At 45.3% G+C, this 26391-nt stretch overlaps 1 protein-coding gene across 1 annotated transcript in view; it reads left to right on the forward strand.

Moving 5' to 3' along the window:
• Window positions 1–26391, forward strand: part of LOC126213609 (basement membrane-specific heparan sulfate proteoglycan core protein-like) — an 843204-nt gene that overhangs the window by 72609 nt on the left and 744204 nt on the right. Inside the window, exon 9 of the mRNA XM_049941462.1 lies at window positions 1329–1445. Within this exon, the coding sequence (XP_049797419.1) occupies window positions 1329–1445 (117 nt within the window). The remainder of the gene's footprint in view (window positions 1–1328; window positions 1446–26391) is intronic.

Here is a 26391-nt window from a genome sequence, read left to right on the forward strand (position 1 = left end):
AGTGATGCCAACTCAAAGTCATAAAAGCACCAAACTTGGACTACTAACAGTTTTTTTTTTTTTCCAGACCAATTTGTCTCTTTAGTTATTGAATGACCCTAAAACACCAATGCAAGCTTAGCGACCCCATCAAGTGGATGGATATCCACTGAGAGTTTTTCCCAGCTCACTCACTAGCCACCAATACTATTCTGGGATGTAACCTAGAATACTGGCACAGTCTGGTGCTCAAAAACTGCAAGGAAATACGGAAGTGTCCGATCCCGCCCGTCTGCTTTGATTCGTGACGTCACAAATATGTCTGAAACGACCATAAACCACGATTCCAATATGGCTGATATAAAGTCGGTACGTACACATTATGAGGACGAAAATACATCGAGAAACAAACAAACACACACACTTTCCACAAAAAGCCTAATGACACTAATGGGACAAGCGCGGGAAATGGGGTGTTTTTGGGTGGGGGCAAACTAAATATAAACAAATTTACACACCTACCCCCATACAAAACCACACAAAATGCTGAAAAAAACCGACATCACAAAACTCCCCAAATACCACTAAACACAATATCATCTGGAATCGGACACTTCCCTTGACCTATATAGCTCAACAGCAGCTCCCGATCCCATAAATTAGGGTCAAACACTTCCCTAGGCCTATAAAGCTCAAAAACACCTGCCGATACCAACATACAAAGCCACACATTGGGATCGAACACTTCCCTTGACCTGCCCACTGTTAATTTTATCCGTCATATCCATTCCTGAACAAAAACAACAACTGATTAATTTTACTGAAATTACTAAATGATGTACAATGAACAACACTAAATTAACCTTCACACAAAATCGTTAACTCACTGAAACGAATTCCACTACAAAACACAGACGACACTCGAACAGTTCTGGGTAATGAGCGCAAGCAAACTGAACCCATTACACCACACAAACGAAAACCCTGAACATACCACCAGAGAGCACGACAAACCACGACACGACGACATCTACAAACACGCCACACTCACAAACTAAACTCCGCGCCGTCAGGACGTGACACACGACAACAGCCTTACGTGACAGGTCGAAGCCGACGTGTGGGATCGGACGCTTCTGTCGACCTTCTCTCCTCCGCCTCCTTTACCAAGTTCCTAACTGTCTACCTCTGACTCGACCGTCTCGAGATGAGCTGAAGATTTTGAGGGGATCAGTGGCAGCTGCAGCCAGAGGCATGCCTCGTGTATTCTGTCAGCTGTGTAGTCATAGTGTTCCCGCCTCGTACGGAGAGCAGCCTCACCACTGACTGCCCTGCCTGTGCCCTTCCAGAGTGCGCCGTCGGCGAGTTCCTGTGCGACCTCAGCCGGTGCATCCTGGCGTCCCAGCGCTGCGACGGGGTGCGGGACTGCGACGACGGCACCGACGAGCACGAGTGCCCCACGCAAGGTAAGTCCCCTCCGTCCGCCGAGCTCGGCCGGCACCGGCAGAGCGCGCACGCCGGCTCTACTACATTTTGCATCGCCGCACCTCTGTCGCGGAGACTTCCGGCGGTCGACAGCCCGAGTGCGGCGTTACCGTATTTCTGGTTCTGCAGTGACGGCCACCTGCCGTGGCAACACCGAGGGAGACGTCTGGCGGTCGACGGCGCGTCCTTTTGCTGCCGTAGCGACAGGTCTCTGCAGAGGTGCAGTTGGGTGAGACGTTACTTTGGTTCTTCTTTGCAGCAGTGTTATTAACAGTATTTGGAGATACCTGTGCTGTGCATCTCATACGTGAAGAAGGTCGCTTTATCATTTTCGTCTCAATGATGGAGAAAGGTTTGGTAGCCTCCACCTGTGGTTTTTGTTCTGTACTGCCACATCTGGTCAGTGTTTTTCGAGGTGCCAGACACATGGGAATGTAGTTCTGCCTCTTACACAAGCAACTAATCTTTTTATTGCCAAGATATGTTTTGGCACATTAGTGCCGTCATCAGTGGGTCATGTTTTATTTAGGTGTGAGAATTCAGTTTGTTTTTTTTCCATTTTATTTTACTACGCCTATTTGGTGGAGCATTATTGTATGGAAAACACATGTTTCACATTTGTTTCATTAAATATTTATTAATAAACCTAGGTTTTTCCATATCGTGCTGTTTTGTGAAACACCCGCAGTGAAGTCAACAACAGTCTTATGAATAAAGCTGTCTAGTTGTCTACATGTTTTTCTTAATGGAAACACGGAAGTGTCCGATCCCACCCGTCTGCTTCGACCCATGACGTCACAAATATGGCGGAAACCACCATAAACAACGATTCCAATATGGCGCACATAAAGTCGGCACGTACACGTTATAAGGACGAAAATACATCGAAAAACAAACACACACACTTTCCACAAAAAGCCCTATGACACTAACGGGACAAGGGTGGATAATGGGGTGTTTTTGGGTGGGGGCAAACTAAATATAAACAAATTTAGACACCCACCCCCATACAAAACCACACACAACGACGAAAAAACCGACTTCACAAAACTCCCCAAATACAATATCATCCGGAATCGGACACTTCCCTTGACCTATATAGCTCAACAGCAGCTCCCGATCCCATAAATTACGATCCAACACTTCCCTTGGCCTATATAGCTCAAAAACATCTCCCGATACCAATATCAACATACACAGCCACACATTGGTATTGAACACTTCACTTGACCTGCGCACTGTTAATTTTATCCCTCATGTCCATTCCTGAACAAAAACAACAATCGATTAATTTTACTAAAATTACCACACGATGTACAGCGAACAACACTAAATTAACCTCCACACAAAATTGTTAACTCACTGAAACGAATTCCACTACAAAGACAGCCAACACTCGAAAAATTCTGGATAATGAGCAAAAGCAAACTGAGCCAATTACACCGCACAAACGAAAATCCTGAACATACCACCAGAAACCACAACAAGGCGTCATCTACAAACACGCCACACTCACAAACCAAACTCCGCGCCGTCATGACGTCACGGGTCAAAGCCGACGCGTGGGATCGGACGCTTCTGTCGACCCTTCTTAATTTATAACAGTGCTTCAGCTGCTGCTGTGATCAAATCCAAACTTAGAACTTGTAAAGCAATGCTGAGTGTGGTTATCAATGAAGTCCACACCAAAGCGGGCCATCAACAACGAGTTGACATCCCGCTCAGACACAGAACTTATTTGTACTGACATCAAATGTTGTTTTACAAGTTCTAAGTTTTGATCTGATCGTGGCAGCAGCGAGAATGTTGTTGCAAATAAGGAAATTTGTTAAGCCGACTAGACGGTGGATGGCCATATTCGCAGACTCACTCAGGAAATTCGTGTCCTCTATTCATCAACAGAAATTATCAAAGAATGCTCTCACTTTGTTATTTAGATGATGTTTTCTTTTTGTTGTTAGACAATGCATATAAACATCTTCACAGCCTGTGCTAGACAATAGTCTAATAACCTCAAACCTAGGTCTCAAAAACAAATTATTAGTGGAACACTTCTTTTTCTGATATTAAACATGTTTCATGTAATATTTACTGAAACAAAAAACAGGCCTAAAACTTTTTTTTACATATTGGAATCATTGCCTTATTCTGTAGAATGTTAATTTCTGATATGATAAATAAAATCCTGCAGAATGACCCACTGATGAAGACACAAATGTGTCAAAACGTTTGCGGAATAAAAGATTTTAGTTGTTTGCATAATGAGGGAGGAGGGGGACAAAATTCCCAAAATTTATCGTGCAAACACAAGTGCTTTATAAACAAAGATTAATGATGATGATTGTTCCTGTTTCTGTTGTTCTGAGGTTGTCGTTTCAACTGCATACCCAGTCTTTACTTTGCTAAACTCGCCAGTGCCACATGTAGAGAGGTAGCACATGTTCAAAAGCTGTGCCGAACCCATAGGTTCCCAAGAACTACCTCATGTCATTTTGCAAGGAGCTAATGTCATAACCGTAACTCAAAGTTCTACGCTAACTTACATTGTAGCATTTTGTTAAGGGTAAAACAATATTTTCTAGCTTGGGGACATTGCGAAGACTTTATTTTAACATACTTTTTATCCATGTCTAGGCATGCATTAAAAATTGTTTTTGTTGAACACCAGTTTCGAATTTTTTGGCAAACGATCTTTGGATAAGATCATTCCTCGCACCAGTGACCACCATAACAATGCCATATAACATGCTCAGTAAACAGATGTATTATTGTTTACATAAAAATAAAAACCAGTTATAACTGAAACAAACTGTGCAACAAGCTGACTATGGTTTAATGTATTGGCTGTCACGAAAACATTGACCTCCACTGTGTCTTCTTGCACTGGTTTTCATTATTCACCACTCCACTTATGTTGTAAGATTTTCTTTTACTTCTGCATTATGTTATTTCCACTGTCGGACTACGTTTGTGAATACCAGCACTTAATTCAGAGACTCTTCCACCTGCGCAGTGTCTTGAGATAACAACAAAGGATAATTCCTTCATACTGCATGGCAGGGAAGTGATAGGAAATGTAAAATCAGGTGATTAGGAAACTAGGGCAGAAAATTTTAAATGTCTGGGAAAATATAGTAGTTTGTGTGCTGCCATTTATGGTGGTGTGCGTGAAAGAACTAAAAAAAAAAAAAACGGGGAATTTCTGGTGATGAATCTTTTATTAGTAGCACACTGCTGGGGAAATGCTTCCACAATGTTAAGAACTGAAGAACATAAGTTTCACTTCAATAATTTCTACAAGATTGTGATAAAAGATATTACAAAATATTTCTGCTTAATGGAGAAGAGAGCTACTACTGTGCCGAAGTATTCCACAGTAGTCGGCAGACGAACTGGTATTTCATTGGTCTGTGGACACAATAAACAGACTATTTCATGTAGTGGCATTCAAATGGAACAGATGTGTTAGGAAGAGGAAAAATTTCGCTTATTGAGTCCATTATTTACAAAACTAATGCAAAAATTGGAAATTTTTCTGAAATGTGCATGCAAATGATTGTGTGAAAAGGGGCAAGTAATTTGTATTTCATCACCAAAGATATTTTGTAATAAATCCGGGTGAAATACATATTGCAAAAAACTATATAATTGCTTTACTGACATTCGACTTTATTAAGTAGATGACAGATGTCATGTAGAACTAGTCAATATTGAATTGCTAGCATTGGCTGGTGGGTCAGCAGATAACTAGATGTTAACACTGTAGGGAATTTACTGATCCATACAACTGCCAGACATACACGAACCTGATGAAACTAACTAGTAGACGTAGTCTATGTTATATTACAAACATAGGAGGAGGTGCAATGGAGATGAAAAGGCAACGGAGCTGAAGAATCCGGAAATGCTATGACACGGTAAAATACTTTTGTAGAAATGAGAAACGAAGTTATTCATGTCTACGCGTCAGTCTATTCTGAAGAGGTACCAGTAATATCGCTTTCAGTTGCTCAGTATTTCAGATGAAACTACTTCTTTGTAGAAACTAGTTTGTAGCCTCATCGTTGCCCCACTACTGCTATTTGCCATCAACCTCATGGGAAAAGCGAAACCCTTCGAAAGGGGAAAAATGCATTGGAAATATGAAAAAACGCAAAACCCTTCGAAATGGGGCAAAATACATTCGGGTAAGGAAAACCATTTCCTTCCCCTATCACCACGTGACGATTTTAACGAGTGTATTGCGTAGCTAAATATTTTTGCAAGAACTTGTCGCAGAAAGATTTCGTTGTATCTGTAGCACGATCGTCGTTCATTTTCTTCTTTATGTTGTTCTTTTAATTTTATTTCTTAATTTATTTATGACCATATAGACTTTCTTTATTTGGTTTGGGACGGACGGTATCACAGTATACACAAATTTACATGTTCGTGCATTGGAGCTTAGGAACAAAAATCTCGATGTCGATTAATAATGTACAGTAGACACTGAAAATAGAGTAATGATTACCTTTTGTTTATTATATACCTTTCCTCACGGGAATGCGATTAGATATTAATAATTCGTTCTAAATATCAGTAATTACAAATGCCGCTGTATCTCTCAAGCTTGCACGTAACGGTGGATTATATTCATAAATTGTTGCCAATGGCGGACGAGTAGCCGCATGCAACTGTTTGAATGGCGTACTAGAACTCACAGGCACTACTTTCACATGCGACACGTCTTCCGAAAGACGAAAACCGAATTTCGGAAGCCGTTTTTCGCTGTAGTGTTTACATGACAAGGTCTGAAGCGGATTTGCTAGCGCAGTTATATTTGGCCCTTGGACAGCTGTTACATTTTATGATTTATTCAGCACAATCGCTATATCTCTTTAGTCAGACGGGCTGTAAACAACTCTAGTCTATTTCTACTTATCCTTCACTGTACAAAAAGCCACTCCGCCAATATTATCCGAAATTTTTTAAAAACAAGACCCAACCTGACTGCCCAAGCACTTTTCAAAACCGGTTTCATAAACAAGGAGCGAAAATAGAATGGGGAGCTGCAAACCCGGCAACCAGAAGCGGATTTCGAGAATCGATTTTGAAGTGTTTACATGACCACCCAGAAGCGGTATTGGGAAATCGGTTTACGAAATCCGGTTTTGGGAGCCCCTTATAAACAGGATGTATCTGTGTGTTCTGTCACCGTCTTCGGAAACAGGGAGACAATAGAAAATTAGCCACTGATGAATTATTATTGTTAGTAGTAGTAGTTGGTCTACCCAATCAAAAGTTGTATTTACTCGTTGCTAATAGCTTCATTTATTTCAGAATTACTGATTTGATTCGTAACCACGTTGGAGGCAGAAAAGAAAGTGATTTTACAGCCACTGGTTCGTCGTTTTTAGTGCGATTTATTGCAGTAGAACCACAGTCTAACAAGTTAGACTGTGATAAAACTGGAGAGGTCGATACTGCTGGTCGATGTCTGCTACGCCCTCTCTTCGTTAGACGGACATTATATCGTTTCCGACGGAAGATTGGAACTTGCGCCACAATCGTGCTTGCGCTGCGCTGTAACGACCGCGAAGCGTGCTGCCATCTGAGCGGCGCTTTTGCGAACTAGGCGGTACCGTGACGAACGGAATGTCTACAACTTTTCAGTGCATCCTGCGCTATGCAATTAGTTCTGTAGGATACAGTGTTCGGTACATTCTGATTTCTTCCCGTTGTCTAGTGTGGCCTGCAGTCCAGTTGTATCTTCACGGCAATGCGTAGAGTAGACAAGATATTTATTACACTCTGCTGCGGAAAAAAAGGTTCCTCCAAACTTTCTATGTACTGCATTTCTTCTGTAAACGACTAGAACGGTCGACCCCCCCCCCCCCCCCCCCGAATAATTACTGAGAAAACTTGAAAATTAAAGAATTCTGTCATAATCTCCTTATTAAGCGTTATAATTCTATGTTAAAAGTTTTACAAAAAGTTCAAGTATTAGAGTTACAAACTGAAGCAGAGTAGATCATGAAGCACAAATTACCCAGATTATATCCATCCAGTATTTGAGAATGACAGCATTTAGCGACATCCGATGAACTTTACACATATTTTTAAACCTTTACGAAATTTTTTCTCACTGACGCGCCCCACCGAGTAATGAAAGGAAAAAAAAGTTTTATCATTCACTACATTTTGCGCTGTTTATACTGCGAAATTTCGTCATCAGGCATGACGTATTAATTTATTATTTCTTTACTACTAACTCTACTAACTTTACTAAGTTTGCTGACGGTGCCCATACAGATCACTGGTAGTTCGTGCAAAATTATATTACTGTGCGATATATACTTCATGCTGCCGGCCCGTGTGGCCAAGCGGTTCTAGGCGCCTCAGACCGGAATCGCGCTGCTGCTACGGTCGCAGGTCCGAATCCTGTCTCGGGCATGGATGTGTGTGATGTCCTTGAGTTAGTTAAGTTTAAGTAGTTCTATGTCTAGGGGACTGATGACCTCAGATGTTAAGTCCCACAGTGCTGAGAGCCATTTTTACTTCATGCTACATGACGTCATAAACACTGAGATGCGTGCAAAACCAGCGAATTCCAAGAAACTTTAAACATAATTTCTTACATGCTTAACGTTAGTTATGTAACATTTGTAAAGTAATAAGAAGTTGGAACAAATTCGCGAAAAGATTTTCTTACCCAGGGGTGACAAATCATTATTGTGTCAGACTCCCCTTGAGAAACAATACAATCAAGGTGCAGTCACTAGTACGCAATCAATTCTCGTCGCCAAGGCTTACAAATGTACTGAAACATGTCTGATGCAAATCAGGATATTTAGAGGATCACACGCGACAATTTGAAATCCTGCTTAATTTTGTTTTATATTGTGTTCTCTGTCGTATATGTTACGTGAAGAAATTTCGTTCATTTTAAGTGCAGGGTGCAAAAAAAAAAAAAAAACACTACGTTTTAAGTATTTATGCACAGGCTATCGTTGTTTAATGCTTTTGTATCATAATGATGACTGTCCCCTCTCGGTGGCTGAGATGGATAGCCGGCACGATAGCTCAGCGTGTTCGCTCAGAGGGCTGCGTGCTCTCTGTAATAAAAAAAACTGAGTCAAGGAATTAACAATCAACCTGAACTGATGTCTTGTGGCGTCCGCCCAGACCAAACGCAACGAACTATATCGAAAAAAAAAGAAAAAAAAGTGGGCAGCGCGACAGAATGTCAATCCTAAGGGCCCGGGTTCGATTCCCGGCTGAGTCGGACATTTTCTCCGCTCAGGGACTGGTTGTTGTGTTGCCCTAATCGTCATAATTTCACCCCCATCGACGCGCAAGGCGCCGAAGTGGCGTCAGATCGAAAGACTTGCACCAGGCGAACGGTCTACCCGACGGGAGGCCCTCGTCACACGACATAAAAAAAAAATAATAATGACTTGCTAAAAATAAAATCTTATGCTAATTATTGTTTTTGTATCATGTGAAGCACAGCAATATTTCGGTCATTTTGTTCAGTTTCTGTTAGTTTCAGTAAAACCCCACGTCATTTCAACCACGCGTGTCAATTCTTAACTCCTTACCTACGTTATTCCGTGAAGTACTGAATTTTCAAATGTTAATGCACTTTTGGGTCAGCTTGAAGTTGGCTACGTCTTCTTCCAAGAATTCCCGTTCACGTTTCCCGAACCCCTGCGTCAGACTCCGGTACGGGCTGTACACGCTGTCACGACCCCAGCGGAGCGTTTGCGAATCCGTCCCAGTCTGTCTGTTTTCAGGAATAGTTCGACTCGGGCGGCACCAATCGGACTGAAGTATGCGAGGGAACCTGCGTTACGGCAGTGCAACTCGACAACTTACCTGCACCAGTAGTAGGAACGAGCCGAAGCTAACAAGGGAACCTCCCCACCGCACCCCCCTCAGATTTAGTTACAAGTTGGCACAGTGGATAGGCCTTGAAAAACTGAACACAGATCAATCGAGAAAACAGGGAGAGGTTGTGTGGAACTATGAGAAAAATTAGTAAAATATACAAACTGAGTAGTCCATGCGATGATAGGCAACATCAAGGACAATAGGAGTAGGGAGCGCCGTCGTCCCGTCGTTAGCGAGGGCAACTACGGAACGAAAGGTCCCAGGTTCGAGTCTGCCCTCGAGTGAAAAATTTAATTTTTTATTTTCAGTTTATGTGACAAACTCTTATGTTTGGGAGTGATTATCACATCCACAAGAAAATCTAAATCGGGCAAGGTAGAAGAATCTTTTTACTCATTCGCTAAGTGTACAAGTTAGGTGGGTCGACAACATATTCCTGTCATGTGACGCACATGCCGTCACCAGTGTCGTATAGAATATATCAGACGTGTTTTCCTGTGGAGGAATCGGTTGACCTATGACCTTGCGATCAAATGTTTTCGGTTCCCATTGGAGAGGCACGCCTTTCGTCTACTAATCGCACGGTTTTGCGGTGCGGTCACAGACACTAAACTTATTACAGTGAACAGAGACGTTAATGAACGAACGGACAGATCATAACTTTGTAAAAATAAAGAAAGTAAAATTTTCACTCGAGGGAAGATTTGAACCAAGGACATCTCGTTCTGCAGATGCTCACGCTAACCACGGGATCACGGAGCTACTCAGCTCACACACTCCTTGATGTTGCCTATCTTGCGTATGGACTACTCAGTTTGTATATTTTACTAAATTTTTTCATAGTTCCACACAACTTCTTCCTGCTTTCTCGATTGATCTGTGTTCAGTTTTCCAAGGCCTGCCCACTGTGCCAACTTATAACTAAATCTGACGGGGGTGCGATGGGGAGGTTCCCTTGTAAGATACGTCAGCCTTAATAATCTTACTGACGACGCACGATACACCTAAATACCGACCATTGTGAGTTAATATTTAAAGCTTTGTTTTCAGTCTTATCCTTTCTTTCCTTTACCCGAGCCAAAAATTGGATGAAACTGCGCTTCTGCGAGGAATTTCGTTTTTCGTTTTTTGGTGGTTACTTCGTGTGCCCCAGCGGCCTGTGTTGTGAAGCGCAACGCTTCGGTTATCATCACTGCAGTCCAGAGAGAGAGGGGGGGGGGGGGGGAGGCGCAGAGAGAGATGGAAGCCTTACTTCTTGCCATCGCGTCGTATAATTTGGGATTATAATGAGGAGGAGGATTTCGACAGTTGCGCTACAACTGGGAGCGGTTCCCACGGATGTTTTTATATGTGGGGGCTGCCTCTTCCGTCCCGACAGAGGGACAAGGGGAGGAAATAATGTGTGAGTGATGGCATCCAAAAATGTTACACAGTAGACGGAGCAAGTGCGCCCAGCTCGGTAACGATTGTTTTGTATGCCTACGCACGTACCACACTTCTCGACCGGCAAGGTTACACGCTTACGGAATTACCAGTGGGAGCTGTGAATGCAGTTTCTAAATTCTTGCTCGAAATCAATACGCCGCTTCAAACGACGTCCATTTTCTCCCAAAGGAACGTAACATCTGTCGTTCTATAGGCAATCATTCTAGGGCCGGTTGCGTCAAAATGATAACAGACCGGTTTGTGTTTCGATCTCCGCCTCTTTTTTTGAAGATAGCAGCGGTAAAACTCAAGGAGCGAAAGGTTACCTATAACTTGTACAACGACCAGACTGCTGTTGTAAGAGGCGAAGAGCACAAAGGACATTGTTGTTGCCTATCCCAGATGGTATTCAGTGTGTAGAATGAGTAAGCAGTTAAGGAAACCAGGGAGAAATCTGCAAAAAGGTTAAAGTTCAGGTAGAAGAAATAAAAAAAAGTTGAGGGTTGCCGTAAGAGATGGCAGACGGCTTTCAAGAGCAGTTCACCAGAATGAATAGCCTCTTCAAACAGTGTGTCAAGATGAACGTATACAGAAGTACACTACTGGCCATTAAAATTGCTACACCAAGAAGAAATGCAAATGATAAACGGGTATTCATTGGACAAATATATTATACTAGAACTGACATGTGATTACATTTTCACGCAATTTGGGTGCATAGATCCTGAGAAATCAGTACCCAGAACAACCACCTCTGGCCGTAATAACGGCCTCGATACGCCTGGGCATTGAGTCAAACAGAGCTCGGATGGCGTGTACAGGTACAGCTGCCCGTGCAGCTTCAACACGATACCACAGTTCATCGAGAGTAGTGACTGGCGTATTGTGACGAGCCAGTTGCTCGGCCACCATAGACCAGACGTTTTCAGTTGTCAAGAGATCTGGAGAACATGCTAGGCCAGGGCAGCAGTCGAACATTTTCTGTATCCAGAAAGGCCCGTACAGGACCTCCAACATGCGGTCGTGCATTATCCTGCTGAAATGTAGGGTTTCGCAGGGAGCGAATGAAGGGTAGAGCCACGGGTCGTAACACATCTGCAATGTAACGTCCAGTGTTCAAAGTGCCGTCAATGTGAACAAGAGGTGACCGAGACGTGTAACCAATGGCACCCCGTACCATCACGCCGAGTGATACGCCAGTATGGCGATGACGAATACACGCTTCCAGTGTGCGTTCACCACGATGTCGCCAAACAAGGATGCAACCATCGTGATGCTGTAAAATCCGAAAAAATGACGTTTTGCCATTCGTGCACCCAGGTTCGTCGTCGAGTACACCATCGCAGGCGCTCCTGTCTGTGATGCAGCGTCAAGGGTAACCGCAGCCACGGTCTCCGAGCTGATAGTCCGTGCTGCTGCAAACGTCGTCGAACTGTTCGTGCAGATGGTTGTTGTCTTGCAAACGTCCCCATCTGCTGACTCGGGGATCCAGACGTGACTGCACGATCCGTTACAGCCGTGCGGATAAGATGTCTGTCATCTCGACTGCTAGTGATACGAGGCCGTTGGGATTCCATACTCTGCTAACAGTCATTGGATCTCGAGCGACGCGAGCAGCAATGTCGCGATACGATAAACCGCAATCGCGATAAGCTACAATCCAACCTTTATCAAAGTCGGAAACTTGATGGTACGCATCTCTCCTCCTTACACTAGGCATCACAACAACGTTTCACCAGGCAACGCCGGTCAACTGCTGTTTGTGTATGAGAAATCGGTCGGAAACTTTCCTCGTGTCAGCACGTTGTAGGTGTCGCCACCGGTGCCAATCTTGTGTGAATGCTCTGAAAAGCTAATCATTTGGATATCGCAGCATCTTCTTCCTGTCGGTTAAATTTCGCGTCTGTAGCACGTCATCTTCGTGGTGTAGCAATTTTAATGGCCAGTAGTGTATGTATACAGTTCGCAGGTTGAAGTGGGCGTAAGCTGCAATGGTTATGCGAAGGAGAAGGGGTTTGCACAGGACTGAATAGCGTGGAGAGGTTTTTTTATGAGTAAGCTGACTGTAATTCCGGCTCATTGGTGTTGCGGCGACGGGAAGTCCACGATTTTACAAATCTGAAGCAGTTTACGAACAAGTCCTTGTTAACACACTGGTCATTCGAAGCGTCATAGCGCCTCGAAGTACTTATTTGCGACCTCTTGTCCCTTATCTGAAACAACCGAGTTTAGGGTCCTCTTATGGTGTGTGTACGAGCGTAAATGTTCAAGATAGCCAGTGTACTTTGGCGAGAACAATAACGCCCCACAGCACTGCTGCAAAATCAGGCCACAGGCAGAGGGCGTTTCTGGTTGGAAGAACACGGCCTGGCCTGTAGGTGAGTGGCGGAGGGGGCTTTGCTCGCTTTAGAGTACAGGCTGCGTTTCGTCTGCCGTATCTCTCTGTTTCGAGCTGCTCTGCCCTCTAAATACCCGCGGCTGAGCGCCACTCATCCGGTTATAGACGGCGCCTATCTCCCGGGCAGGCTTTTACACTCCGCAGGGCAGACGGGACGATGCTGTCCGACGCGGCACCCCGGAGTCTACTCACGTGACTCATACGGACGGCAACAGGTACTTTACTAATGGTGACAGATGTGGCCCACGGGAAATACGCGACGGGATGAAAAAGTGTAGTCAGCCTGCTTGATAACTGACACACTGTTAGCTGACGATGAATTTGGCAGTCGGAAATGTAATCACAGAAGCAGCTGTTACGTTGCGCTTGATAATCGGAGAATGATTCTAGAAAAATCGAGGAACGTTACAGGATTTGTCGACGTGGAAAAAGCCTTCGACAGTTTCAAATGGTGCAAGATGTTCGAAATTTTCGGGAAATAGGAGTAAGCTATAGGAAAGACCCTGTATTAGGCAATATGTACAAGAACCAGGAGGGAACAATAAGATCAAGGACCAAGGACGAAGTGCTAGATTAGGCAGTGTATAAGACAGGCAAATAGTCTTTCGCCCCTACTGTTCAATCTATGCGTCAGAGAAGAAGGTGAGCAATTAAAAAAAAAGCGTCAAAGGTGATATTAAAATTCAGGGTAAAATGTTCAAAATGTTCAAATGTGTGTGATATTTTATGGGACTTAACTGCTTAGGTCATCAGTCCCTAAGCTTACACACTACTTAACCTAAATTATCCTAAGGACAAACACACACACACCCATGCCCGAGGGAGGACTCGAACCTCCGCCGGGTCCAGCCGCACAGTCCATGACTGCAGCGCCTCAGACCGCTCGGCTAATCCCGCGTGGTAGGGTGAAATGATATCAGTGATAAGATTCACTGACGACATTCCTACCATTAGTGAAAATGAAGAATTACTGGACTTGTTAAACGGAATGAACAGTCTAATAAGTGCAGAGTAAGGATTGGAGGTAAATCGAAGAAAGATCAAAGTAATGAGAAGTAGCAGAAATGAGAATAGCGATAAATTTTACTACTATGGCCAGGTTTTTGTATTATGATCGTTACGTTTAGGAGATTGCCAAATAACTCTGTGTAGTTGCGTGCTGTTCAAATTCTGTGTAGGGGTAATAATCGTTAAAAACGAATGTTTGACTGTGAATTACTTTGAACCCGGGGGATAGCAACTATTTTTAATTTTCGTCTACACAATATGTCCCAGAGAGAGAGAGAGAGAGAGAGAAATGAAAATCTGGTGTACGTGAAACCGTAATGTATATACAGGGTGGTCGGTAGCAGTGTGAAATAGTTGTAAGGGCATTGCAGGGAAGTTGTGCGGAGAGATAATTGTTAAGAGAATACTGCGATGCGTTGCGCCGTTTCCGAATTAATTAGCATTGAATTTAGCCATCAGGTCTTCGCTAATTGTGGTAATGCACAGACATGTGTGTGTCCTTGCGTTGCCGCTTCTTCATATCCTTATTACCAGTTAAAATGTGTCTTTTGGCGAAGTGATGAATTTAAGTTAGCGGTTGGCAACACTCTCTCTGGTAGGTTGGTTGAAACTGCGCGCGCAACGACCTGATTGGCTGGATTCAATGCTAATGAAATTGGAAAAGGTATCGAATTTTTTTCTTAACAATTATTTCTCAACACAAATTCTCCCCCCCCCTCCCCCTCCTCCCTCTCTTGCAAGCTTTTCAGACTGTATGTGACTACCCTCTAAACCGGCGCGCGCAGGATTTACATTGTTTTGAAACGTTTTAAAGATGGCCGAAAGTATGATTATCAGCTGTCATCTGATAGTTCGTTGCTGTTAGTCCGAAGTCTGATATTCCGTCGCTGTTATAGAGCACTTAATAACTGATATAGTAGGCCGCAATACATGTTTCCCACACCCATTATGTGTGATATTTTAGTTAGTGCCGTCTCAGGAGTATTCTAGCACAATCTTTTGACGCAAACACCATGCGAACAACTGCGTGTAATGAAATGCACTCTTGACAGTAGTATGAAAAATTACCGTTAGGATGGAATGAATGACTTCTATAGATTCACAATCTTCAAACGCAAACACAGTGGGAAGAGCTGCGTGTATGAGAAGTTTTCTCCGCCACACACTTCATAATGGCTTGAAAAATTACCGTTAGGATGGAATGCATGACTCTGCTTGTCGAAAGAGTCACATTGGGAAGAACCGAGTGTAATGAATCCGCCCCGCTTTTGACGAAGATTTGAAAAATCGATGACCCTCCATTTCCAGAGAAATTATGCACGCAGAAAGACACGGGCTTGTTGTATAGCTCCTATATTAATTACACTCACTCGCGAAAGAAATAAAGCGAGAGCGACGGCAGACTTCCAACATATTCCGCTCTCTAAACCAGAGTTTACTGTTCGCGCGTCCTTGTCTCGTTTAGATTCGTTAGTACGCCGCTGTGTGTTCAAACGCGCCGCCAGCGATGTGATGTTCAAACAGACGGACGTTTCCGCTACGCCAGCAGCATCTAGCGGCGGGCGAGTTAACTGCGTCGACAGCCGGCGCCGCGTAGGCCCGACCTTTTTAAAAAGCTCGCGAACAAACAGACGAGGCATTAAGAGTGACCGCTAGGGTAAACTGTGCGATTAAAGAAGGCCACGAGCTCCGACGCAGACGAAGGGGAAGGCAATGAAGCCAAACGGTGCGCAGGATATTGGTGTCAAAGACTATTAACTCGCCAAGATAAACTTATCACGGGCAGGGAGCCGCGTTCCACAGACGTTACGTAACGGCCTGCGCCACTCTTGGCGCCTAAATGAATGCGTAATATCTCTGATTATAGAAGTTAGCGGCCGATGACTTGAGCAGTGCGGTATGAAGCGGTGTTTGGCGACTACGTCACGACCTGTTAGAACGTCTAGGAGGAAATGAGCGGAATTAGCCGGAGCTCAATCTGTAGTTTCGCCACACCGTTTGCATCCTCACCGCTGCAGTTTCTCAACACATAATGTGGGTGAACGGAAAATTCTTATATATAATTTGCATCCTATATTCCGACCACTGGTTTGATGCAACTTTCCACACCGTGCTATTCTGTGCACGTCTCTACGCTACTACTGCAAGCTCCATCCACTTGAAGATACTGTATTCATCTCTTGGTCTTCCTCTACAATTTTTAACCCCACACTCCTCCATCCATCACCAAACTGAAGATTTCTGACCCCGCATGGTATATCCTATCAATCTATCCCTTCTACAATCGAATTTTTCCCCGATTCAGTAGCTTCTCATTAGCTATTCTGTCTTATCATCCAGTCTACACCATTCTTCTGAAGCACAGTATTTCCTATTTCAACATTACAAAGAACATCTTTTATCTTTGTTGACGGAGCGAATTGCACTGGATGCTATGTTTCCGTGGGATTCTGACGATCTTTATGCATATTGGGCCCGTGTAAGGTAGCTAAACAGTTCTTGACTTCTCCTTCTCTGAATATCAACCACTTTCTCAGACGCTCTTGATTTTGACTCCAACGCCAGCTCATGTGACCACCTGAGTACGCGTTCCGTTGGAACACTATTTGTAGGCCATGTAATTCCTCGGCGAGGTTCTCCGTGTCTTGAAAGTGTTCGAGCTCTGTGATAAAGACGATATACACTGAAGAGACAAAGAAATTGGTACACCTGTGTAGGGCCCCCGCGAGCAGTCAGAAGCGCCGCAACACGACGTGGCATGGACTCGACTAATGTCTGAAGTGGTGCTGGAGGGAATCGACACCATGAATCCTGCAAGGCTGTCCATAAATGCGTAAGAGTACGAGGGGATGGAGATCTCTTCTGAACAGCACGTTGCAAGGCATCCCAGATATGCTCAATAATGTTCATGTCGGGAGAGTTTGGTGGCCAGCGGAAGTGTCTAAACTCAGAAGAGTGTTCCTGGAGCCACTCTGTAGCAATTCTGGACGTGTGGGGTGTCGGATTGTCCTGCTGGAATTGCCCAAGTCCGTCGGAACGCACATCGGACATGAATGGATGCAGGTGATCATATATGATGCTTATGTACGTGTTACCTGTCAGAGCCCTATCTAGACGTATCAGGGGTAACGTATCACTCCAATTGCACACGCCCCACACCATTACAGAGCATCCACCAGCTTGAACAGTCCCCTGCTGACATGCAGGGTCCATAGATTCGTGAGATTGTCTCCATACCCGTACACGTCCATCCGCTCGACACAATTTGAAACGAGACTCGTCCGGCCAGGCAACATGTTTCCAGTGATCAACAGTCCAATGTCGGTGTTAGCGGGCTCAGGCGAGGCGTAAAGCTTTGTGTCGCGCAGTCATCAAGGGTACAAGAGTGGGCCTTCGGCTCCGAAAGCCCATATCGATGATGTTTCGTTGTACGGTTCGGGCGCTGACCGTGGTTGATGGCCCAGCATTAAAATCTGCAGCAATTTGGGGAAGGGTTGCACTTCTGTCACGTTGAACGATTCTCTTCAGTCGCCGTTGGTCCTGTTCTTGCAGGATCTTTTTCCGGCTACAGCGATGTCGGTGATTTGATGTTCTACCGGATTCCTCATACTTACGGTACACTTGTGAAATGGTCGTACGGGAAAATCCCCACTTGGTCGCTACCTCGGAGATGCTGTCTCTCAACGCTCGCGCGCCGAATATAACGCCACGTTCAAACTCACTTACATCTTAATAACCTGCCATTGTAGCAGCAGTGACCGATGTAACAACTCCGCCAGAAACTTGTCTTATATAGGCGTTGCCGACCGCAGCGTCGTATTCTGCCTGTTTACATACACTCCTGGAAATTGAAATAAGAACACCGTGAATGCATTGTCCCAGGAAGGGGAAACTTTATTGACACATTCCTGGGGTCAGATACATCACATGATCACACTGACAGAACCACAGGCACACAGACACAGGCAACAGAGCATGCACAATGTCGGCACTAGTACAGTGTATATCCACCTTTCGCAGCAATGCAGGCTGCTATTCTCCCATGGAGACGATCGTAGAGATGCTGGATGTAGTCCTGTGGAACGGCTTGCCATGCCATTTCCACCTGGCGCCTCAGTTGGACCAGCGTTCGTGCTGGACGTGCAGACCGCGTGAGACGACGCTTCATCCAGTCCCAAACATGCTCAATGGGGGACAGATCCGGAGATCTTGCTGGCCAGGGTAGTTGACTTACACCTTCTAGAGCACGTTGGGTGGCACGGGATACATGCGGACGTGCATTGTCCTGTTGGAACAGCAAGTTCCCTTGCCGGTCTAGGAATGGTAGAACGATGGGTTCGATGACGGTTTGGATGTACCGTGCACTATTCAGTGTCCCCTCGACGATCACCAGTGGTGTACGGCCAGTGTAGGAGATCGCTCCCCACACCGTGATGCCGGGTGTTGGCCCTGTGTGCCTCGGTCGTATGCAGTCCTGATTGTGGCGCTCACCTGCACGGCGCCAAACACGCATACGACCATCATTGGCACCGAGGCAGAAGCGACTCTCATCGCTGAAGACGACACGTCTCCATTCGTCCCTCCATTCACGCCTGTCGCGACACCACTGGAGGCGGGCTGCACGATGTTGGGGCGTGAGCGGAAGACGGCCTAACGGTGTGCGGGACCGTAGCCCAGCTTCGTGGAGACGGTTGCGAATGGTCCTCGCCGATACCCCAGGAGCAACAGTGTCCCTAATTTGCTGGGAGGTGGCGGTGCGGTCCCCTACGGCACTGCGTAGAATCCTACGGTCTTGGCGTGCATCCGTGCGTCGCTGCGGTCCGGTCCCAGGTCGACGGGCACGTGCACCTTCCGCCGACCACTGGCGACAACATCGATGTACTGTGGAGACCTCACGCCCCACGTGTTGAGCAATTCGGCGGTACGTCCAGCCGGCCTCCCGCATGCCCACTATACGCCCTCGCTCAAAGTCCGTCAACTGCACATACGGTTCACGTCCACGCTGTCGCGGCATGCTACCAGTGTTAAAGACTGCGATGGAGCTCCGTATGCCACGGCAAACTGGCTGACACTGACGGCGGCGGTGCACAAATGCTGCGCAGCTAGCGCCATTCGACGGCCAACACCGCGGTTCCTGGTGTGTCCGCTGTGCCGTGCGTGTGATCATTGATTGTACAGCCCTCTCGCAGTGTCCGGAGCAAGTATGGTGGGTCTGACACACCGGTGTCAATGTGTTCTTTTTTCCATTTCCAGGAGTGTATTTCTTTATGTGAATTCGCTTGTCTATACCAGATACTTTGGCGCTTCAGTGCAGGTCTGTGACATGCGCCGCATTGCGTGCGAATGTGGCGTGTGTTACTCGGGGTAGACTATCAGAACAGTGGAAAGATGTTGAGGTACATCAGCGACATAGCCGACTGCCGTCACTGTGAGACCGACATCGGAGACATTCCGCCGACAACCGACATCGGCCGACGACGGCCGATCTTTTGAGAACAGTGCGGTAGTACGTGCGCGGTCGCGATGTAGCCGATGTCATCGGCCGAACATACAGACTTGGGACGACAATCGGTGAAGTTCAAATCAGTTTGTTTTCTTCGTTCGAATAGGGCGACGTTCTCACACACGAAATTTGTGGTGTAAAAAACTGACTAGTTTAGTCCAAGAAGGAGCGAATTTGTAGCATCTCGTAGATGAAAAATACAGACAACGGGATGTAGCTTTAAATCTGTGGATTGAAATCGCAGGTTCATAAAAAAAAACCACAATAAGTAAAATCCTTATCGGAAATTGAAGGCGTTAATTATAACCACGAAGAGTAGTTTGTTCAAGGGAGATGGGTGACGTATCTTACGCTGAAAGTTACTGTTGTGATTCATTTTTGGGTTGGGCTAGGTTGGCATTAGCTGTCTTACGAATTGTTATTACTGCTTACTGGTCTATTTATACCAGTAGGGCGCTTGTTTTGTTATATGAACGGGATCACAAATGTCGTATAGCACTTTTCAGTGGCTTAGGTGCTCAGAGTATCTTATTCTAATTTCATGTTTGTCTTTCACATGTTGGCTGAATGACAGACACTGAAGTTTAAGCGATGTAATATGTCTCTTTTGTTGAGTTTGTTTTATGTTACGCAGGGTATCTTTTCAAATGGTTGAAACGGCTCTGAGCACTATGGGGCTTAACTTCTAAGGTCATCAGTGCCCTAGAACTTAGAACTACTTAAACCTAACTAACCTAAGGACCACATCCATGCCCGAGGCAGGATTCGAACCTGCGACCGTAGCGGTCGCTTGGTTCCAGACTGTAGCGCCTAGAACCGCTCGGTCACCCAGGCCGGCAGGGTATCTGTAATCATGTTTCTGAAAGTCACCTCGAATCATCTTGAGCATGTAACAGAACGTTTCTCGATGCATCTCATATATTCGTTAAACTTATCCGGTTATTTCCGTCGTAAACTTCCGCCCGTGTCAGTCTCGGCTTTTAATTCTGATACGCGGTGTGCTGTGTGTAAATCATGCACCGGGGGTTCCCTGACAATCTTCTCTCCCTGGTGGACAAAGTGCCGGCGTGTATCCCTTGGGCCTAAAAGCGACATTGGGAGAAACATTCTTTACAAGTTCGGGTGTCTACTGGTCCTCAGATGAAACACGCACACGCAATGGCTGACCATGAAACGTCTTAACCCTCAAAATACCAAGGAGGAAGGGGCGATGCTCCGTGCCCACCTTTTGAAAATATTTTAATCTAGTGAGGCAATTGAAAATTTTGAAACTAAAATATTGCTTTTGGTGAAGTCTTCTATGAGATTCCATAACTGTTTTAAAATTTTCACTTGAACTTGACCGATAAAGTTAAGTCTGAGTGGTAGACGTGACTTTTCACAATGATGATAACATTACCAATTTTCATGTTCAGGACCTGGCTTACGTTGTCCGCAAAAGTTAGCTATAATTAACAAAATTATTAAAAATTTTTGTGGTGGTCACAAAATAACGCCCCCTCCCCCCCCCTCCCACCACGTTTGTTGACAGAACACATTGCTGGAAGTGCGTTGGTATTTCTATAAAAATGTGCTAAAAGATATTTTCTTATTCTGGACTACATCTACATCTACATCTACATACATACTCCGCAATCCACCATACGGTGCCTGGCGGAGGGTACCTCGTACCACAACTAGCATCTTCTCTCCCTGTTCCACTCCCAAACAGAACGAGGGAAAAATGACTGCCTATATGCCTCTGTACGAGCCCTAATCTCTCTTATCTTATCTTTGTGGTCTTTCCGCGAAATGTAAGTTGTAGGCAGTAAAACTGTACTGCAGTCAGCCTCAAATGCTGGTTCTCTAAATTTCCTCAGTAGCGATTCACGAAAAGAACGCCTCCTTTTTCCTCTAGAGACTCCCACCAGAGTTCCTGAAGCATTTCCGTAACACTCGCGTGATGACCAAACCTACCAGTAACAAATCTAGCAGCCCGACTCTGAATTGCTTCTATGTCCTCCCTCAATCCGACCTGATCCCAAACGCTCGAACAGTACTCAAGAATAGGTCGTATTAGTGTTTTATTAGCGGTCTCCTTTACAGATGAACCACATCTTCCCAAAATTCTACCAATGAACCGAAGACGACTATCCGCCTTCCCCACAACTGCCATTACATGCTTGTCCCACTTCATATCGCTATGCAATGTTACGCCCAAATATTTAATCGACGTGACTGTGTCAAGCGCTACACTACTAATGGAGTATTCAAACATTACGGCATTCTTTTTCCTATTCATCTGCATTAATTTACATTTATCTATATTTAGAGTTAGCTGCCATTCTTTACACCAATCACAAATCCTGTCCGAGTCATCTCGTATCCTCCTACAGTCACTCAACGACGACACCGTCCCGTACACCACAGCATCATCAGCAAACAGCCGCACACATCAGTAACTCTTTTAACAAATCTATTGTTAATTGTTAATACAAATCAACAACCATTAACATATTTTGTTTTTTCTTAATTTTTTAAGGTAGACGTGAAGTACTCCCATGCCCATTAGTAATACACGTTACTGATAATACGTTGCTACTGCGAGAATTAAACAAGGAACACGTACACGTCTCAATAGTCGCCCGCACCGAAAATTCAAAATCTTGTTCTAAGAAAAGGACGGAACAAAGAGATGGAAAACAAAATTAAAAAAGAAAGGAAAGGAACAGTTGGGGTTGGCGCGGACGGCGAAAGAAAAAAGGTGGCGGTGATGGTGGTCGCGGAATACGAAACAAAAGAATGCGCTTGGCGGCGCTGAACAGAAGAGCATCGCGCTTGTTTGCCAGCGGGACGGCGTGCAGATGGCGCGCGTGACGCGAATGCGCTGCGGTTTGGAACATCTTTGGCACTCGAATTAGCCCGGGCCCGCGGTTTTGGCCCGGCTGGATGCAGCACGGCTGCTACACAGACAAACAGTACCCACTGACTGCGTCAACAATCGGCGCCCGTAGTTCTGCGCCCGGTTTGTGTAGGAATCCTTAACTACGCGCAGTTACGAGGGGTAGTAGTTGAATTTGTCACCGCGCAAAAAATAAGTCGCCACCTAGGCTGCTGTCAGATTGGCTTGGATATCCGTGGAGTCCGCCGCCGACGGACATCGGCCGGTGGCGGCCGATCTTTTCAAATCAGTACGCCGCTGAAGTGTGCAGTCACACTGTAGCCTTTCTACATCTACATCTACATGGATACTCTGAAAATCACATTCAAGTGCCTGGCAGAGGGTTCATCGAACCACCTTCACCATTCTCTATTATTCCAATCTCGTAAAGCACGCGGAAAGAATGAACATCTATATCCTTCCGTACGAGCTCTGATTTCCGTTATTTTATCTTGGTGATCGTTGCTCCCTAAGTTGGCGTCAACAAAATATTTTCGCATTCGGAGGAGACAGTTAGTTGGTGATTGGAATGTCGTGAGAAGATTCCGTCGCAACGAAAAACGCCTTTCCTGTAATGATGTCCATCCCAAATCCTGCATCATTTCTGTGACACACTCTCTCATATTTCGCGATAATACAAGACGTGCTGCCTTTCTCTGAACTTTTTCGATGTACTCCGTCAGTCCTATCTGGTAAGGATCCCACACCGCGCAGCAGTATTCTAAAAGAGGACGGACAAGCGTAGTGTAGGCAGTCTCCTTAGTAGGTCTTTTACATTTTCTAAGTGTCCTGAAAAAAAAAAAAACGCAGTCTTCGGTTATCCTCACCCACAACTTTTTCTACGTGTTCCTTCCAATTTAAGTTGTTCTTAATTGTAATACCTAGATATTTAGTTGAATTTACGGCTTTTAGATTAGACTGATTTATCGTGTAACCGAAGTTTAACGCGTTCCTACCCCTACCTATGCGTTTTATACAACCCGCATCACCTCCAAAAACCAGGCGCGAGATTTCCATATTATCTAAAAATGGCTCTGAGCACTATGGGACTTAACTTCTGAGATCATCAGTAGCCTAGCACTTAGAACTACTTAAACCTAACTAACCTAAGGACATCACACACATCCATGCCCGAGGCAGGATTCGAACCTGCGACTGTAGCAGCTGAAGTGCCTAGAACCGCTAGGCCACCGCGGCCGGCCCATATTCTCTCGCTCACTACGGTGCAAACTGTTAGCCCTGCACAAGAAATGAACAGGATCCTTTTGCAGGATATTTAACGTATTTAAATTTTGTGTTGGGATGTGTTTGAAGTTCACTTAGGTACAAGGGTGGTTTGAAAAGTTCTCGTAACGGAATAGAAAATAAGTACTTGCATCACTGCAACTTTTTTTTATTTTGTCAATGTAGTGGACTTATATATTAAAGCACTTGGTGCAACGATGTTCCAGTGCCTTGATCCCATCTCGACAATGAGTTTCCTCCAGGCCTGCAAAATAGTTGTCAACTCCAGCTACGAATTCTGCATTTGAAGTGAATCTTCGTCTACCAAGAAAAATTTTCAGCTTTGGGAAGAGATGGAAATCTGATGGAGCCATATCACGTGAAGAAGGCTGGTGTGGCAACAGTTCATACCTTAGTTCGTGTAATTTTGCCATGGCGACAGCACACGTGTGTGGGCGCGTGTCGAGAGTCACGGCACGCATCTTGCAGATAATTTTTTCATTTCTAATTCTTCAGTTAAAATGTGATATACCCTTTCAGATGACATCTGGCAAGCGTGAACAATTTCATGCACTTTCAATCGGCGATCCTCGGTGACCATTTTGTGTACTTTTGCAACGATTTATGGGGTAGTGACACATCTTGGTCAACCACTGCGCGGATCCCCATCTAAGCTCTCCCGACCAAATTTAAATTCATTTGTCCACTTGGCAGCAGTTGAATATGAAGGAGCAGAGTCCCCCAGTGTATTCTGGAAGTGGGCACGAATGTCCTTTGGTTTCGTACCTTTCTTTGCAAGATACTTAATCACTCCTCGAATCTCAATTTCTTTTCCACCTTCCCAAATCACTACGCGGGAACAATAACAGAGCCACGTCAACGCGACAGCTCTCTTCCAAGAGCACTGACGTGGCACGTGTTTACAGGCAACAGTCCGATGAATATCACGTGAACAACTCGTTGCGCTAGTGCTGATCTCTCGTGGCGATTCCGAGAACTATTTCAAAGCACCCTCATACATTCATCTCGAATAATTCGAAAACTACGACCTCTAGCGGAAGTGTATCCCAGTAGACCAGTTAATTACTTTAGATTTACTAAAAAAAAGGCACTGTTCGTATCTTCTGCAGGGCTAACAGTTTATAAAAAAATATTCAAATGTCTGTGAAATCTTATGGGACTTAACTGCTAAGGTCATCAGTCCCTAAGCTTACACACTGCTTAACCTAAATTATCCTAAGGACAAACAGACACACCCATGCCCGGGGGAGGACTCGAACCTCCGCCGGGACCAACCGCACAGTCCATGACTGCAGCACCTGAGACCGCTCGGCTAATCCCGCGCGGCAGCATTTTATACGGAGCAAGGGAGAGAATATGAAAATTCTGCTCGTGGTGTTTGAAGGCATTGCGGGTTGCATATAACCCATACTGTGGGGGCGGCTGACTCACTCTGCTTATAAGAGACCCATGCCGACATGTTCGCTACGAAGGCAGATTTCTAATTGGCGCGTCCTGGGCATAAATATTGCGCAATAGTATTCTTGCCCTCGCACTTTCAAGCAATATGTTGATGCAATATTATTGCGCAATAAATATTGAGTCTGTGAGGACGGCTTTGTCTAACGAGCCACGGAAAACTACTGGTCTCCATTCGAAAACTGTGAGAAAATATTGCTAATGGAGCTCCGAAATATTGACGGTAGATCTGGGATTAACACTGCTATGGATGTGCAGATGCAGTAGCGACACAGTGCTGAAGAAATTGATGGGTTCGCCCTGCCCCCTGCCATCTGTGTGTCGCTTTTCCGCCTCACTGAATGTCAAGCAGCCCTTCGCTACACAAAAAAAAGAGAGATCTGTCTCAGGTCCTCCCCCCCCCCCCCCCCATCCCGACGAGGCAAGCCCTTCCGAGTCCACTTAATCAGTGTGGCGCGCAGCCTCACAATAGCATAATAGGGGCTTGAACAGGGAACAGGGGGTGGAGGCGATGGGGTTTGTAATCAGATACTAGTGGCGGGGGCGGTAGGGGTTGGGATGAACTGGAATACAGAGGGAGGGAGGGCGATTGGTTTCGGAGACGGAGCTTCGGCGGAAGTAGTTGAGCAGTTTAATTCTGGCAGGGGTGGGTGGCTTGCGTTATTAAGGGGGAGACCTGGCGCTGGAAATGTCTCGTTTAGAGAGCTGGGGGGGGGGGGGGGGGAGACGAGGAACAAATCTTGTCGTAGTCAGGGGACGACCGCATAGAAGCTGAGCAGGGGCCCTGTTGGCTTATGCGACGCTCTGGCTAGCACAACAGGGTGAAACGGGAACATGTTACTCTTTTGCCAGCGTCATCCTCGACGTCATCATAATCATCATCATCACCTCTATATACAGGGTGGTCCATTGATCGTGACCGGGCCAAATATCTCACGAAATAAGCGTCAAACGAAAAAACTACAAAGAACGAAACTTGTCTAGCTTGAAGGGGGAAACCAGATGGCGCTATGGTTGGCCCACTAGATGGCGCTGCCATAGGTCAAACGGATATCAACTGCGTTTTTTTAAAAGAGGAACGCCCATTTTTATTACATA

This window comes from Schistocerca nitens, chromosome 11, assembly GCF_023898315.1.
Source record: "Schistocerca nitens isolate TAMUIC-IGC-003100 chromosome 11, iqSchNite1.1, whole genome shotgun sequence".
NCBI lineage: Eukaryota > Metazoa > Arthropoda > Insecta > Orthoptera > Acrididae > Schistocerca > Schistocerca nitens.